The sequence below is a fragment of the Sceloporus undulatus genome, chromosome 8 (assembly GCF_019175285.1).
Source record: "Sceloporus undulatus isolate JIND9_A2432 ecotype Alabama chromosome 8, SceUnd_v1.1, whole genome shotgun sequence".
Classification (NCBI taxonomy): domain Eukaryota; kingdom Metazoa; phylum Chordata; class Lepidosauria; order Squamata; family Phrynosomatidae; genus Sceloporus; species Sceloporus undulatus.
This window is the reverse complement of record NC_056529.1, coordinates 19,008,739-19,025,762: the sequence shown is the minus strand read 5'-3', so window position 1 is coordinate 19,025,762 and position 17,024 is coordinate 19,008,739. Positions and strand designations below refer to the sequence as shown.

At 42.4% G+C, this 17,024-nt stretch overlaps 1 protein-coding gene across 1 annotated transcript in view; it reads right to left on the bottom strand.

Annotated features, from left to right (window-relative positions):
* CRISPLD2 (cysteine rich secretory protein LCCL domain containing 2) overlaps positions 1–17,024 on the bottom strand; it is a 41,909-nt gene that overhangs the window by 15,061 nt on the left and 9,824 nt on the right. The window contains exons 2-8 of the mRNA XM_042438747.1: positions 14,819–15,144; positions 7,814–7,932; positions 5,157–5,289; positions 4,633–4,748; positions 2,756–2,856; positions 1,599–1,727; positions 884–944 (exon numbers count right to left, since the gene is read on the bottom strand). Coding sequence (XP_042294681.1) covers positions 884–944; positions 1,599–1,727; positions 2,756–2,856; positions 4,633–4,748; positions 5,157–5,289; positions 7,814–7,932; positions 14,819–15,067 — 908 coding nt within the window. The 5' untranslated portion in view covers positions 15,068–15,144. The remainder of the gene's footprint in view (positions 1–883; positions 945–1,598; positions 1,728–2,755; positions 2,857–4,632; positions 4,749–5,156; positions 5,290–7,813; positions 7,933–14,818; positions 15,145–17,024) is intronic.

Sequence of the window (17,024 nt, the reverse complement as noted above, 5' to 3'; positions counted from 1 at the left end):
GGTAGGAAATTAAGAAAAACAAATACCACCCCCACTCTGCATTTCCAAACAGCCTTCTCTTTAAGAAGCTGTCCAATGTTTGATTTGGGTTTGGCCAGCTTCTCTTCCTCCCCCTTAAGCACCCCACCGCCAGCACCGCAAAGTGATCAACTGTACTCTTAATTTCAGCTAAAAAGCCATTGCACACAGGTTGGGAGGAGGCATCCGATGGTCCAGCTGAGATAAGTAAACATTGGAGGAGTGGGATGCTGAAAGGTCATTGCCAGCCTTAGCCAAACATGGCCAAAACATTGTGGGTTATCATGGATGGTCACCCTTTGGGGCATAAATTCAGCTTGATCCCCACATACACAAACCTTCTATACCAAACTGGGGGAGCATCATTTATAAGAAGGGGCTTGGCTTCAAAACCAAAAGGCTTCTACTTGGCCATTGGACCAATGTCACGAGAAACATAACAAAATTGGCCTGGCACTAGCAAATAGACAGAGATGCCACCAAGGCTGGGGCCTTCTATTTTCATAGGACCTTATCACACTAGATAAATCCCACTCAGAAATGGGATTTAAAAGTAGAAAAGAAAACTCCCGCAAACGCGGAAGGTTTTTCAGATGACGTTTCTTCCAAATAGCAAAAATAAAGCCAATGGAAAGTGGACAGAAATGACACCTTTTTACTTTCAGGAACTTCCCAAAAGTTTCTGTTCGCTTTATTTTCGGGTTATTGCTGTTTGGTGCAAACATGTCTGAAAAACTTCCTGCATTTGCGGGTTTTTTCCTACTTTTAAAATCCTGTTTCTGAGCGGGATTCGTCTAGTGTGATAAGGCTCATAGAGAAGTAGGGGCAGGTGGGAAGAAGGAACCGAGGGAGCAAAATTACTTACCTGTTACATGTCGACCCTTTGCATTTATCCCTCATTTTGGTATCACACTTGATCACTTGTGCTAGAAAAAGGAGCAAAGGCAGAACCATGAGCTGAGGTTGGCCATGAAATGCATCAGGGGAAGGGGACATGAAATCTGGAAACATTAAAACGTTTAGAACCTTTACGGTCCAGGTTTTATTCTGCAAGAAAAATATATGTGGATTTTTGAGTGCAGAAAATGGCATTTTCTGTGCAAAAAAACCAATGTAAAGAGATTTTGTAGCGTCTTTGAGACTAACTCAAAGAAAGCCGAAAGTCTCAAAGGCGCTACAAGCTCTTTACATACTGATTCTACAGACTAATATAACTATGTCTTTGGAAAAAAAAAAACTAGGGTAAGAAATGACATTTTTGTTCACAAAATGGTGTTTTCTGCACAGGAAATTCATTTCCTTCATAGAAAAATACTTTTTTCCATGCAAAAGAACACAGATCTTTTTTTGTAGACAGAAATCCTGACCTGCAAGCAGTCTTGAAAAACTGCACAGCGAAATGAAACGTACCAAGATTTCCATCCCTATCCTAAGCATTTTTAACTTGCATTTTCTACCCGACCACATTCTCGTGTCATTTCCCCATCGCAAATGAAGAGAGCTACCCATGCCATAAAATTCCCCAACGTGTTAAAATTGAAACTGCTTTTAATCTCAGGAGACAAAGTTGCTTTTCTTACTCATGTAAGTCGCTGCCGTCGGCTTCTTCTTTTCCTTCACAGGTTTCGTGGGTTGAGGTTTCACCCGCTCTTGCGGCATTTCCACTTCATTCGTCTCCTCTCTCTCAGGCTTCTGAACATTTGTGCCGTCTTCATATTTTTTCCAAAGGGTTACAAAGAAGAAGCATTTTAGTATTTCAGGTCAGTGGCAAGGAGGGTACAGTAAGTGGTGAAGGATGGATGGCATGCTTTCATTTGCTTTAGGGGGACTGGGCACACAAGTTCACTTCTAGTTTAAAGCTTAAAATACAAAGTCAACAGAGAGTGGGCCATTCTCAGCTCAGGTTGGCAATAGCAAACAAGACCTGAATGTGACAAATCTCAGAATTGCCCTCCTGAATTAGATCAAGGACTATAATCATGTCCAATATTTGGTTTCTGGGGGCAGGATGTTAAATGCTCTTTTGAAAATGCATTACAGTAGGCACTTGTTATCCGCTGGGGGTTTGGTTTCAGGACCCCCGTGGATAACAAAATCCATGGATGCTCATGTCCCATTAAATACAATGGCATAGTAAAATGGTGTCCCTTATATAAAATGGAAAATCAAGGTTTGCTATTCAGAATGTATACTTTTTTTTTTGGGGGGGGGGGATATTTTCAAGCTGTGGATGCTTGAATCAGTGGATAAAAATCCATGGATAAGGAGGGCTGACTGTACAATCCCCTTCCTTATTCTTTGTCTGTAGCATTTGTTACAAAGTGATATACTAACCCAGAACATGGTAGTTTCATTTAGCATTCACAGCTCATAATGTTTTTCTGATCCAGGAGCAACTAGGGCATGCCATGTCTCCAATTGGCTCCAAATTTAAATTGATTCTCATCCACACTTGCGGTTCACACTTGCGCAGAATCAATTTATCCAAAAAGACGCAGAAAACATCAGCATCAAAAAGACGTGGGTTAAATGGGTCTAGCGCGTGGCCCCCCTCTCCGAATCATTTCAGCAAATCAATTCAAGTAGGAACCAGGATCATTTGAACCGGTCCAAAGCAATTTGCGATCCAATTTAAAAGGTAGTAGGAATGAGGCCAAGGATTGACATCCCTAAACTGGAACATAAGTGTGCTCTCCAGTCAGGAAGAAGGCCTGGATCACAGGTTACTAAGACATACCTTTGTAACAGAGGTTGTTCTGGCAGCCTCCTCCATAGCTAGGCGGGCATTCGGAACAAGGCCTGCCATTCTTATACGGAGCTTCTCCAATCCAATTGCCTCTGAAAAATCGTGTAGGGAAAATGTTCTATATTTTGCTTTTGAAACATCCACTGTTCAGCGCATAACACAGAGTCACTTCACCGGACTGTTCTAGGCCCAGTGCCTGAATCGTCGCCCTCCAAGCAGAGCAAAGCTGAATATCCCTGCTATATTTACACTTTGATAGATTACTGTAAATATGGGAAAAGACGACTCGTGCCACAAATGTATATTTCTGTAGCCTTCCAGCAATCGCTTGGTGGATGAAAGAAGCGAAGCAAACTTCTTCCCATTTTGGGATATTTTCACAGCCAAGCAGTTGCCTGGACTAGGTTTGGCCACCGGATCCTTCTGTCTGTCTGAAATATCAGCACGCAAAGGGATCTTGTAGCACCTTTGACTGTGTGGAAAAAAATGGTAGTATAAGCTTTCACAGACTTGGTCTACTCCATGCATCTGAAGGAGTAGACTGAACCTATGAAAGCTTATGCTGCAACTTCTTTTGCACAGTCTCAAAGGTGCTAGAAGATCCTTTTACTTAAAGTCATCCAGGTGGCTGGTTTTCCAGGTGTTTCCTTCTCAGCAACATGTTCCCTTTTCCCAACCTGGAGAGATCCCAAAGAGTTTTCCAAAGAGATCCAGATATATTAGCCGTGATGTTTTGTCCAGAGAATTTGCCAGCATCTGGGAACATTCACCTCACACAGTGCTTTCCAGATGCTAACCACTCATTCTTAATGGGCACAAATCACTCGGCACCAAATTTATCTTCTCGGTCGAGGAGAGGCCTACGTTTTTGGCCTTAACTGACCGGGAACATGCTTGTTTTCAAAACATTCCCAAGGAGCAAAGGACCTGCCATTCTGAGACAAACATGTCTCAAACCTGCTCTGCCAAGCAAGACCTTTGAAAAACAAGACCACCAAAGTAGACCCATTGGATGAAGAAGTTTGAAATTCAGGGGAGGAAAGCACCTGTGGGATCCAAATCAGGGTCTTTCCCCTATATGAAGAGTGCATCTTACTGGGGGCCACATTTCAGCGATGAAAGGACGAAAGTCAAATGGTTCATAAATACTGGTATATAGTCCATATTTGCATGGGATATGTTCCCGAACTTACTGCAGAGAGTGAGAACCGTAGATAATGGTGAATACTACTTATCTGCTGGAAGGTACCATAGAGTCTTGCTGGAGGACCTCCACATGCCTACAGAGACCATAGAGTCACACTAGAAAACATCCACATGTCTAGAAAGATGGTCTTTCTAAAATATGGAGGTTCTCCAGTGCCACTCAATGGTCAACATCAATTGGAGGTTCCCCATAGGGTTGTGCTGGAGGACCTCCACATGCCTACAGAGACCAAAGAGTAACACTGGAAAACCTCAACATGTCTAGAGAGATGGTCTTTCTAAGTGTATGGAGGTTCTCCAGTGCCACTCAATGGTCAACGTCTACTGGAGGTTCACCATAGGGTTGTACTGGAGGACCTCCACATGCCTAGAGCGATCTTTTTTTCTGGACATGGATAAGTGAAACTACAGTTCTTAATCCTGCAGAAATGGCAGTCGAGCTGTATTTTGATTTAAAGCTCTTATTGTCAGTAACTATGAGGGGCACTCGTAATGGGTATGAAACACATGTGGCTTATGGACCACGTGTCACCCATCTCATGCTTTAGATACCATCCACTTGGCCATTGTGGCTATCACCACTAGTACAAACGCAGCCTCTGCTGATAGCAGCTGAGACAGCAAGACACACAGATGACATCTTCTTGGCCTGGCATACTTACTTGGGAGAATAGTTGCAGACGAGATAAACAGCATTCTCCCAGATCTGTCCCCAGACATCCATCCTCTGGCAGACATTCACGGCACAGCCAACCTTATTTGTCGTGGCCCAGACTATCTGGAAAGGGCAACAATTAATTAATTCTCAAATGCACCAAAAGACTCTTTACCTGCAGCAGAAGAAAACAGGTAGGAGGCCAGTCTAACCCCCCTTGGAAAGTAGTTCTGCAGCCACAGACCATCCACCAAAAAGAACTTCTCTTGTGTCTCCATCAAAGCTGACTGATGAGACATAGAGGAACAGCTCCTTTGCAAATGTGAATGCCTGGACAGGCTCATATTGGAAGAGACTCTTTAAACTGCCTAGATCCAAAATGTACAAGCTTGCTTCCATGCAAGATCCATTTCCTTCCAAATCTATGATCGCTTCACAGCTGTTCACATCTGGCAGACATGTACAAAGACAGCAAGGCAGGTAACTGCAAAGTCTGCAACTCAAAACTCTGCAAACTAAGGTTTTCCTTACCTGTGTGTAATGTGTGCACATGGGTCCTGTGCATCTGTCTGGACACCAGGGGTTGCATTCATGAGGATACGGATAGGTATAGTCTTTCACTTCATCATACCAAGACTGGACATGGAAAGATGGAGGGCGATACCTAAGCAAAGCAGAGACATTGTCTGGTTCATGGCACAACTCTACAGTCAGCTTCCAGCAGATTTGTACTGGAAGATCTAGAGATTCCTAGAGAAAACATATTGATCAAATCTGCAAATAAGCAGATTTGCAGAAGGCAAAGCCACAAATGTGGAGGGATGAGTATCAATAGCCATCATGACCCATAAATAAGAAAGGTACTGACATTTCAGCTTTTACTTTTTACCTAGTCCTCATGAATCCCAAGGGCCACTTAAAAAACTAAGACCCAGGCCTCCTAAAATCTAATCATTCATTTTTTTAAAAAAAATGAAGTCCTAAATAATGTAAAGGTTTGTTCAAGTTGTGGAAGCAACACCTAGTCCTTCTAAACATAGAGATCTACTTATAAGTGTGCTGGCAAGGTCCTAGCCCTCATGAATGCAATATCTGCTCCAAAGTGTGTGAGCAAAACCAGAGGAACGTAACTGAATGGAATTCCAAATCTGGAGAGAGAGAGATCTTGCTCTTCTCAGCCAAAACTTGAGTAAATTATGCAAATTATTTTAACACATGGTTGAAGCATTGTGCAAAATGGAAATAAAAAATCCATGCCAATGCACAGCGTTCATATTCAAGACAGAATCTGGTGGCTGTGCTACAACATTCTTTGAACCCATCTTTTTCACATTAACTAAGGCATAACAAAGTTACGTAACAATAAAACAGGTTTGCTACAGGGCTGTGTGCTTTCACTACTAAGATGTGTTTTCTACACAAGGCCAGGAGCTTGTAACTTTCCCCTTTTAATAAAGAAACTAAAAGTAGCCATGCATTTGCTTTGGAACAGGAAAGAAAAACAATATATAAGTCTTACTTTCTTTCCTGTTCAGGAAGAAACCGAATAGCTACTTTTAGTTACTTATTAAGATAGTGACTAGGAATCCTAATCAACTATAATGCTGGTTAATAACTGGGGATTGTGGGATAACTAACCACAGGTAATTACTTTTTAAAAAGTAACTTGCTGAGCTATGCTTATTCATCTTTGGGGTTGGCGAGGAATAAGCACTCTTTGCAAACTCAGAGGCTCTCGCTTTTCCAGCCAGCTCACAGGTGTAAAACAAAAAAAAACAACGCTTGGGCACATTGTAGTGTTGGAGATATAAATCCTGGACTGAAAATGTGTATGGGACCTCGGCCAAAACTCCAATTAAGGTGCATGGGCAACCAGTTCTTGCCACTGAGGGCTGGCAAAAACACCCAGCTGGATAAACAAGCATCATTTCTTACTCTGGCTAGAGAGTTCAGATGAAGCCTTCCCTTAGGATTATGTAAAGTAAACCCGTTCTTAACTCGGGTATGTGCTCCTAAATGAAGCTTGGGCGTCAGGCACTTTGTTTTGCGGGTGGGGAGGAAAATCTAACCATATGGAGAAAGACAGTAAGATATATATGGAAAATTAAGGAGCAGAGTAACGTCGACATTGCATTCGGTAGCCAAATATGGGTTTTCAGCACCGTGCCAGAGCTTCTGTTTTGTTAGCAAGAATGCATACCCTTCCAACGTTTCGCAAATTAAAATGCGAGCGTCCAAGTGACATCAGAAAGTAGTCAACATGGCAAATGTTATTAAGGGGGAAGAACAGACAAGCTTGGAGATGTGGATGCAGTTTGCTTTTGCTTGAGCCTACTGGGAAGAACAAGAGTCTGACCCCGCTCCTATCGTCTCTGAGTGAAGTGAATGCAAACTACATTTGCAGTTTGCTCTCAGTTTGCAGGAACTGAAGGATGCTGGAGACAAAAGGGAGGGAGTGGGAAGATGAGAGGGAAGCTAGGACATTTTAAAAGCAGCTGAGAAAAGTGGGATGACAGAGGATGAATTGGGACTGTCCTTGGTTGATCAGGACATTAGGAAGGCATGATGTTCTGTGGTCACATTGGGCAGGTGCATCTAAATAGCTTACTGTATATACTCATGTATAGGTCTAGAAATTTTAGTCAAAAAAGTGACCCCAAAAACCTGAGTCGGACTATCCATGGGCCAATGTAAGTATTGTACTTTAACTCGATAGATAGATAGATAGATAGATAGATAGATAGATAGATAGAGATAGATATGAAAAGGAACCATCCCCTGGTGAAAAGCAAGAGAATAATCTGTCCTGGAAGCACTGACTTCCCTCTATTCTCTCATCAGCCCAGCTTTTAATATGAGCACAAACTGTTGCGTCTCCTGTAATTCTGTAAATTCTTTGGTATTGTTTTCCTTGGCTTCATCCTTTGCATCCTTTATTACAGGGCCCTAAATCTTACCCTTGACTTATCTATGGGTCATATAAAAAATCCATAATGTTTGCCCTCGACTTGTACATGAGGTCGACTTATAGTCGAGTATATATGGTACCTTTCCAAGGTCTGGTTTTGATCAGGTATGTTTCAGGAAGAGCTCTATCACCCAACAATTTCTAAACCCAGATCCCATCCCAGAAAAAGACTCCCTGGAAGTCATGCTGGCTTCCACCATGTTGCTCCCCCAGCTCATACCTGCCCCAGTGAACCCCCAGGTTTTGGCCAATAGACATCAGGAGGCTTTGAGGTCCATGATCCCAAATGCATTGATGGGCCCAGGACTCGGCCGATCTCTCCAGCTCATCATCCCACGTCTGGAAGAGAAGAAAACGGAAGAGTTACAGTACATGCCACTCCAACATCGCTGTGTCCACAGCGAAGAAAGCAAACCTTGATTTGGTTATTTTATATAAGGGATACCATTTTAACATGTCATTATATTTCATGGGACTTGAGCATCCATGCATTCTGGTATCCATGGCAAGTCCTGCAACCTAACCTCAAATGCCCACTGTACTAGATGATTGATTGATTGATTGATTGATTGATTGATTGATTTTCAAGTATTTGTACTCTAGCTTCTATCCAGAGATATTGTATTGGTAAAACTGTTTGTTAATGCAATGTTTAATATAATTTTAATAGCGCTATGTTAAGTTATGTAGGGGACAGGGATATAATTCAGATTTATTGTATTGTTTTGTGAATTTGTATGTATTTCGTTGTATCGTCGTATTTTTATAATTGTTTGTTAATGCAGTGTTTAATATAATTTTAATAGCGCTATGTTGATGGATGTAAGGGATAGGGATAGGAATTTAATTCAGATTTATTGTATCGCTTTGTGAATTGTTATGTATTTCATTTGTACTTATTGTAACCCGCCTTGATTCCTTTGGGAAAAGGCAGGATACAAATAAATAAATAAATAAATCTTTTTATTTCAAGGCAGAGTATAATAAAACCAATCTGATAAATTGAAACCAGCATGCATAATACAAACTATTTCAAAGGTTAAAAACGGATTGAGCAATTTAACAAAGCACAATCTGTGGGTGATTTTCATGCCATTCCCATCATACCAAAACTCTTCCAAACAGAAACATTTTCACAAAAATACTACCACACTTTTCTTTGTTGGGCATATCCATCCCCATCAAAATGACTAATGGACATTTTGGCTGCGATCCCGATGAAAGGAGGGTAGTTTCTCATGCTGTCTGGGGTGAGGAGAGCATCCCATGGCAGGATTGGGGGGAAAGTTAACCTTGACCATAATGGATTGTGGTCAGAGTGCTGAAGAATTGGAAACATGTCTTGGGATTTTGCGCATTGGCTCAAGACTAGAGTTTTTCTTATAATGCAATATCACTCAAGAGCAAGGTTTTCCATGGTGTTGTGTAAACACCATGTGCTCTCAGCTCTGTATTGCCAGTGTCTGTCCATATGTGTGTTGGCAGTGTTGTTTAGTCGAGATGATTGTGATAATGATGATAAACCTGAGATCTTTCTGTTCATAAGCAAAGTATTATTACCATTATTATTATTATTAATATCCCACTCTTCTCCCAAGACTGGGGCTCAGGGTGGCTTACACCATTAAAAAACACAGCATACTGTTAAAAACATACAAGAGCAATACTTTAAAAGCATCCTGCAAAGTAGCCAAACTGATGGGGGGGAAATGAATATTGGGAAAAGGAGGAAGCAGGGAACAGATGAGAAGATTGTCTTCAAAAGAAGAAAAAAGGACAGGCCCCCGAATCATAGAAGTTTATCATGTGAAGGAGATCGGGAGTTTTTCCTATGAATATCCTGGAAAAATCACGTAATTACACGATACAATTTCACACAATGTCGCACAATTTCAGCGACAATGCATTTCTGATATCACTTTATTTGCACAATTGCGTGGGATAATCATTTGTGCAATTGCTCTCCATTTTTGCTTTATTTGCAGCATGCTTTCAATGCACTTTAATCCCCCTTTAATGCCAAAATTAGCCCCAGTGTGATAAACTCCATAGAGAATTAATGGAATAGTTCAGGGATTAGCAAGATATTTTCCCTAATGATGGCTGAGCAGAAACATCACAGCGAGTGTTTATTTTACAGAGTACTGTACAGACTTGGGCACCAACAGAATGAGAGGAAACACCATGGACTTAGGCATGTTTTCCCTTTCGACAAAAGTGCGTGTTTATTGTGCCTATTCACACAATGACATGTGCTAACATGCCGATAAAATTGGGGATGGAATTTGTCATGCATCCTTTTCAAACAGCTTTTAGTTGTTGCTGTATGTCTTCAAGTCATTTCAGATTTACAGACACTAGAAGAGCAATAATAATAATAATAATAATAATAATTTATTTCTATCCCACCTCTCCAGTAGGATCGAGGCGGCTTACAACAATAATAAAATTTATACAATATAAAAATACATATAGATGAGCTATCAGAGGGGTTTCTGGGCAAGATTTCTCAGATGAGGTTTGCAATTGCCTTCCTCTGAGGCAGAGAGAGTGTACCTTATCCAAGGTAAACCAGTGGGTTTCCATGGCTTAATGAGGATTTGGACCCAGGCCTCCCAGAGTCCTAGCACAACACTCAAACCATTGCACTGAATCTTTTCCAACTGTTTTTAGACTGAACTTTAAATCAGGACAGAGCTGGCTCAAGGAGCCTATGAGTTATCATCCTTTTCCACATTCAGGTCTGTTGCACGGCTTGACTGGCAACCTTGAGTGGAACGCAGGTCATCTAAGTCCACCCACGCTTGGGTGGCACAGCTCTGCATGCCCAAATCATAGCATGGAGCGAGAGGGAAAGTGCAAAATGGAGCCAAGAACACACGTTCTCGCAACTTGCTTCACATTAGCACCGGCTCCAGCTTGGAAACATTCAAGCAAAAGAAGAAAACCATTTTCTAATAGTCTCTCAAGAGCCGTCCCTGATCTTAAAAGCATCCAACTCAGGGGATGCGAGGTGACCCCCATGTCACACTGCAAAAAAGGAAAGAAAAGGACCTCTGAGCACCATTTGTATCCGGAAGGTGCGCACGCCGTGATTTCCAAGCCCTATTAGGTAAATATGATCCGATGAAAGGCAGATTATGAGCTGTTCCCAGGAGAGCCATTTAATGCTAGGTCTGTGAGGTTCTTTTATAAGTCCCACGGCTCCCCAAAAAAAGAAGACGAAGAAGAAAAGAAAAACACAGATGAGACAAGCGCATTGAGCAAAGCCAAACATGAGGCAGTAGCCATGCTGGACAAGTAAATAGACTTTGGCCAGGAGAGGCCCATGGCAGCTGCGGCAAGAGGCGCAGGGGCACCGAAGGCCAAGGAAAATACATCCAGGTTCTTTGCTTAGGATTGTGTTTACTTTCAAAGTAAAACAGGGCCATTTGCCACCCGGGCAAGTTTTTGGAACAGCTTGTCTGTCCGGCAGTTGCAGAAGATCTGATCCTCAGGAGCTAAGGAGGCAGCTCCTTACGAATAGGAGCTGCCCAAGATTTCAAGCAGCTGCCATTGGTGTTATTTGAAACTACAACTCCCACAGGTTCCTCGCTAGCATGGCCAGGGATTTGGGGAGCTGTAGTTCAAAGAGCCAGTGTAGCGCAGTGGTTTGAGTGTTGGACCAGGACACTAGAGTCCAGGGTTCGATTCCCAGCTTGCCCATGAAACTCACTGGATGGTCTTGGGTAAGCCACATACATGGGAGCGCATCCCCATTATAACCAATGGGGCTTGAATAGCTGTGATATTTCTGATTCATGGAGGAGGGGGTCCAGTACAGATCCCCCACGAATCGGGAAGGACGAGTGTAGTTTTTAATCTGTTGTTGTTTTGTGCCTTCCAGTCATTTCCGATAAGGCTTATGGTGATCATGGGGTGTCCTTGGCAAGTTTCTTCAGAAAGAGTTTGCGGTTGCCATCCTCTTAGGCTTGTGACTTTCCCAAGGTCACCCAATGGGTTTCCATGGCCGAGCTGGGAATTGAACCCAGCTCTCTGCAGTCATAGTTGGTACTGTTATACCAATACTGTACTGCACTGTTATGTGTGTACATAATCTGTACTGATTTTAAATATGTGGTATGTATGTCACCTTGAGTGCCATAACTGGCAGAAAATCAGGATATATTGTATATATTCATGTATCAGTCTAGAAATTTAGCTCAAAAAATTAAGCCGAAACACCTGAGTCGACTTATCCGCAGGTCAATGTATCTTAACTCTTCTTTAAAAGAAGGAACCATCCCCTGGTGTAAAGCAAGAGTATAATCTGTCCTGGAAGCACTGACACCTTCTGCTCTCTCATCCATCTTGCCTTAGGAGTAAGTACAAGTTATGTCTGCTGGAATTTTGTAAGTTCTTTGACACTGTTTCCCTTTGCTTCATCCTTAAGATCCTTTGCTATATGCCCCTACGTTTTGCCCTCAACTTATCCATGGGTCATGTCAAAATCCATAATTTTGGCCCCCAAACTTGTCCTCGACTTATACATGAGGTCAACTTATAGTCGAGTATATAGGATAAATAAACATCCTCATCATGCAAAATAACCAAGAACAGTTCCCCCCCCCCAAGCTTTACCACCCCAAATTGCTCCCCAGTATCCTTTCAAATGCATTTCTGTCTTGGTAGATAGGTATTGGCACCTAGGGTAGCACTTCTCAGCTTCACACCAAAAGCCAAAGTGGATTGATCGCTCCACCAACATGGGCACCAACACCACCTGTTCTTGCAAGGATCCCATTCATGCAAGAAGATCATCCTCCGCACACTTTTTTTGGTCACCTTCTCGCAGACGTTAGGCTTCACATTCACTGACCCTTAATTCGTATTTATTGGTCTGCGGAAAACTGGCCCTCAGTCAAGAGCACGTTCCATGAAAAGCCATGGGATTTCCACATAAATATGCTAGGATCTTTAAAAAGGGAAGGAAAAAAGAGAGAGCAGGGACAGCAAATGCTAACTTCTCAGAAAGGATTTATAAGTCCTCTTGTTGACAGAACCAGGATGACAAATAGCAAAGGACTGGGAACAGTGAGAAGCTAGATATGTTTCCGTCCCCTCTCCTCCTTGCTTCTCTCTTTTAAGGTGCTGTTTTTCAGGAAAGTAAGGATTCTGGTTCTCCTTCTCCTACACCTCCAGTATATGGAGAAATAGTTTATAATACACCATTTTTTCCTGCTCAGATTTCTCAAATCATAGTGATCAGTTTTGCCAACTTACCCCTCCAATTGTCTGATCAAAGTGAACAATGGCAACGCTTGGAAAGGTGACTTTGGGGAACTGTAATTCCCAGAATCCCCAAGGCAGCATGGGGATTGTGGGGATTATTGTCACAAAGGTCACTTGTCCAAGCTCCGAGTGAACATAAATGGCAAAATAGTGCCTTTGATATGCACAAATACCCCATTTCAGGCCAACGGGATGCTTCCATCTCCATTGTTATGAGTTTTGCCTAGTAAGCTCAGTTCAGAGTCACGTTGGCTCCCAGTGACAAGATAGTCATATTTAAATATTTGAAAGGATGTCATACGGAAGAAGGCAAAAGTTTGTTTTCTGCTGCTCTAGAGACTAGGAGAGGGAGCAATGGATTCAAGCTACAGGAAAAGAGATTCCGCCTAAATCCTAGGAAGAACGTCCTGATGGTAAGAAACGTTGGACAGTGCAATGAGATGTCTTGGAAGCCATCTTTGGAGGCTTTTAAACAGAGGCTGGATGGCCATCTGTCAGGGTGCTTTGATTATGTATTCCTGGTGGCAAAAAGGGGATGGACTGGATGACCCTTGGGGGTCTCTTCCAACTCTAGGATTCTAAGAAGTGAAAGAGAGGACTTTAGAAGTGAATCCCAACAGAACCCTGCCTCCTTATCTACAAGTCCTTGCCCTTGCTTCTATGTTTGAGTTGTATGAGGTGGCAACAGAATCCCAGGAATGGTCTGGTTTTGTGTGAGGGGTGTGTGTGTGTGTGTGTGTGTGTGTGTGTATATATATATATATAGAGAGAGAGATGTGTTGAGTAAATAATTCAAATATGCAAAGGGCAGCCCTGGGCTGACCTGACCTACTAAGAGTTCCTTTCCAGCTGCCATGACTCAAGAAACTGCAACGTGAGCTGAATTTGCTGCAGGAAATCACTCGAAAGAACCACTGGAATTTGTCCTGGAATTTGTTATAAAGCTCATAAAGAAGGCAAAAGGAGGGCCACGTCTCAGGAGGGACTCCAGAGGCATGGCACCCAAAATGGAAGCCCCCATGCTATCTGCCCCCCCCCCCCATTTACAGGATGCAAAAAATGTAGAAAGGTCCTGTTTCTATTGCTATGTGTCTTCTCCAAGGGCCAATTGAGGTTGTATGGGACGTGAAAGAGATGTAAAGCCAACTGAGACCATGCGTGCATCTACATTGTCAAAAGGATGCGGTTTGACATCACTTTCACTGTCAGGGCTAAATCCTACAGAATCCTGGGAGTTGTCGTTTTGTGAGGCACCCACACATTTTGGCAGAGAAGGCTAAAGGGCTTGTAAGACTATCAATAGGATGGAGCTACAGGACTTAAAGTGGTGTCACACTGCATTATTTCTACAGTGTAGATGCAGGGTTTGATTCCCAACTCAGCCATGAAACCCACTGGGTAGTCTTGGGCATGTTTCCAATTTATGGCAACCCTAGATCTGTTCAGAGGAGGTTTGCCATTGACTTCCCCTGAAGCTGAGAGAGTGTGATTTGCCCAGCCATTTTGATGGCTGAGCTGAGAATCGAAGCCTAGTCTCCAGAGTCATAATCCAACACCCAAATCATGATACCATGCCGGCTCTGGTTTGATTGTTTTAACCGTCCTTTGGAACGGCCTTTTCTCATTTTGACTGTACGTTTTAAATTGTTGCTGTTGCCAGTTCAGTTCCATTTTAACTTGGTCCTTTGAAGGTTTCAGCTTCGTTGTATCTTAATTTCTAAGCCGCCTTGAGCCCCAGTTTTGTGGGGAAATGGAAAGCAACTGAAGTGAATGACAATACAGTTAATAATAGATATCTAGATACAAGGGGTTTCAGTATGTGGTCTAATCTGGGGGGGAAATGCACAGGCCAAAGTTGGAAAAGTAAAATCACAGGGACATATTGCAAATTATAATACAACACAATGGCAGTGGAGGAACAAGTCAAAGACTTGACTCACTATTTTGGACTCACCATGTATTCCATGTTGGATGCTGATGGATAGACTTGGCCTCTCAGCTTGTTATGAAGGGCCAAGATCTCTTCTTTGTCCGATAGGGAAATAGCTCTCCTGGTCCTGGAGTGAGGTTGCTCATCTCGGTATCGGTTGAGGATTTTTTCCAAATGGGTAGCATTGGGCAACAAAAAGGAATGGATTCCCTGGATGAGAAACAGGAGCCCAAATGGTACGACAGTCCAAGCCAGAGTGGGATTTCGAGCCATTCTGTCCTCTGGCAAAATCAGATGAGAGCAAACACTTCCTTTTAACGGATCTTCCTCTAAAGATTCGCTCTACAAATCTAGAGAATATAAAAAGAAGAAATATAGTTATCCTAAATCCCAGTTCTCTAAGCTCAGGTTGCATCTGCACTGCAGAACTAATGCAGTTTGGCACTGTTTTAACTGCCATGGCTCCATGCTATAAAACTCTCGGGTTTGTAGTATTGTGAGATTATTTAGCCTTCTTGGTTGGAGAGTTCTGATGCCACAACAAACCACAAATCCCAGGGTCCCATAGCAGTGAGCCAAGTGGTGTCAAACTGCATTATTTCTGCAGTGCAGATGCAGTCCTGCTGACAAATAAGTGCATTATATATAACTCAACTTGTTTAAATTCTGTCCCGGATGCTTTAGACTATAAGACTCGATCTCTCAGAGACGCGGGGGGAAATAAACTATTATTATTATTATTATTATTATTATTATTATTATTATTCCTGGTATTCCTAAACACTGCCTATGCTGGCTGAGCATTCTGGATGTTGGAGTCCATGAACATCTTCTGGAGATCCAAGGCTACTTCAGCCAAGAAAATAATACCCTTCAAAGATTTTGCAAAGGCCTGTAATATAATATCCTCAAGGCTTTAAGTCACCCCAAACTCACTATGTTTCAAGCAGGTATGGATGGGAGACATGAAATTGCAAAGCACCACTATGGATGCAGCACCAGGAGTTATTATTATATTTATTTGCATCGCACTTTCCCCCCAAAAAATTGGAATTCAAAGTGACTCTAATACTAAAGAGTTCCCAGATTGCAGGGCTGAGAAGGTCAGCTATGAGCTGTTTCTGCCTGGCAGAAAACAGAAGCTTTGCTCCTTGCCAGCTCCCAAGAGCTTTTGCTGTTTATATAAAGTGTCACCAGAAATACTGCAGCAATTGGAACAAGGCTATTTATATGCTGGCTTTTCTGGGGAAAGCAGCCTAGTTAGAAAAGCACTGGACCGATTCCCTAATATTGCCAGTGGGGAGGCGAGGAAAAACTTGGTATTGGGTTTTAATTTTTTAGGTTGGCAGTGGACATGAGAAACAGAGCCTTCTTGGTAATGGTCCCTTGCTTGCTGAATTATTTTGCAACATTATTCGGGCCCTAAAGATTTCCATGTTCACCTAGGCTTATGCTCAGGCTACGATTTTATCACTGGGTGCATCAATGCTGTAGAAATAATGCCTTTTGACACCACTTTAAGTACTGTAACTCCATCCTACAGAATCCTGGGATTTGTAGTTTGGTGAAGCACCAGCACTCTTTGGCAAAGAAAGCTGAAGACCTTGGAAAACTACAGGTTCCAAGGATTCCATATGATGGAGCAACATCACTTAAAGTGGTGCCAAATTGCATTACTTCTACAGTGTAGACGCACCTATAGGGCAATATTGCAGGAGTGGCCAAAGTGCTGTTTTATTGTTTTATATGTTTTATTGTTCAGATATACTCTACCTTTGGAAAGCCCATCTGGGGGGAAAAGCACTTTTAAACCTTTTAACCTTTTAAATAAATACTAATAAAACAATGAATCACACAGTGTTTGAGATTTGTTCGGTTGATTCTTTGTTGAATATGTGGTCGGTCAAATATGGGGGATATAGAGGGGATGTTTAATACAAAGATGGGATTCGGTACACATACATTTTTGTACTAGCAAGGCCATGCCTGGCGTTACACTCTAAAAAAAGGAATTTTCTCAAAACGTTGGAGTGCATCACACAGTGGGTGTATATATAGACACGCATGCCAATAGCCATGCCAACCGGGGCCATGTTGGCAGCATTAGTCCAAAAAAAGGCATTTTCCAAAACTTGGGGTTTAATCTCACCGTTTTCCAGTGAGCTGAATGAGCGAGGCACCTGTATCTATACAAGGCAAGCATTTGCAAGAAACATTACAATCTCAAGGC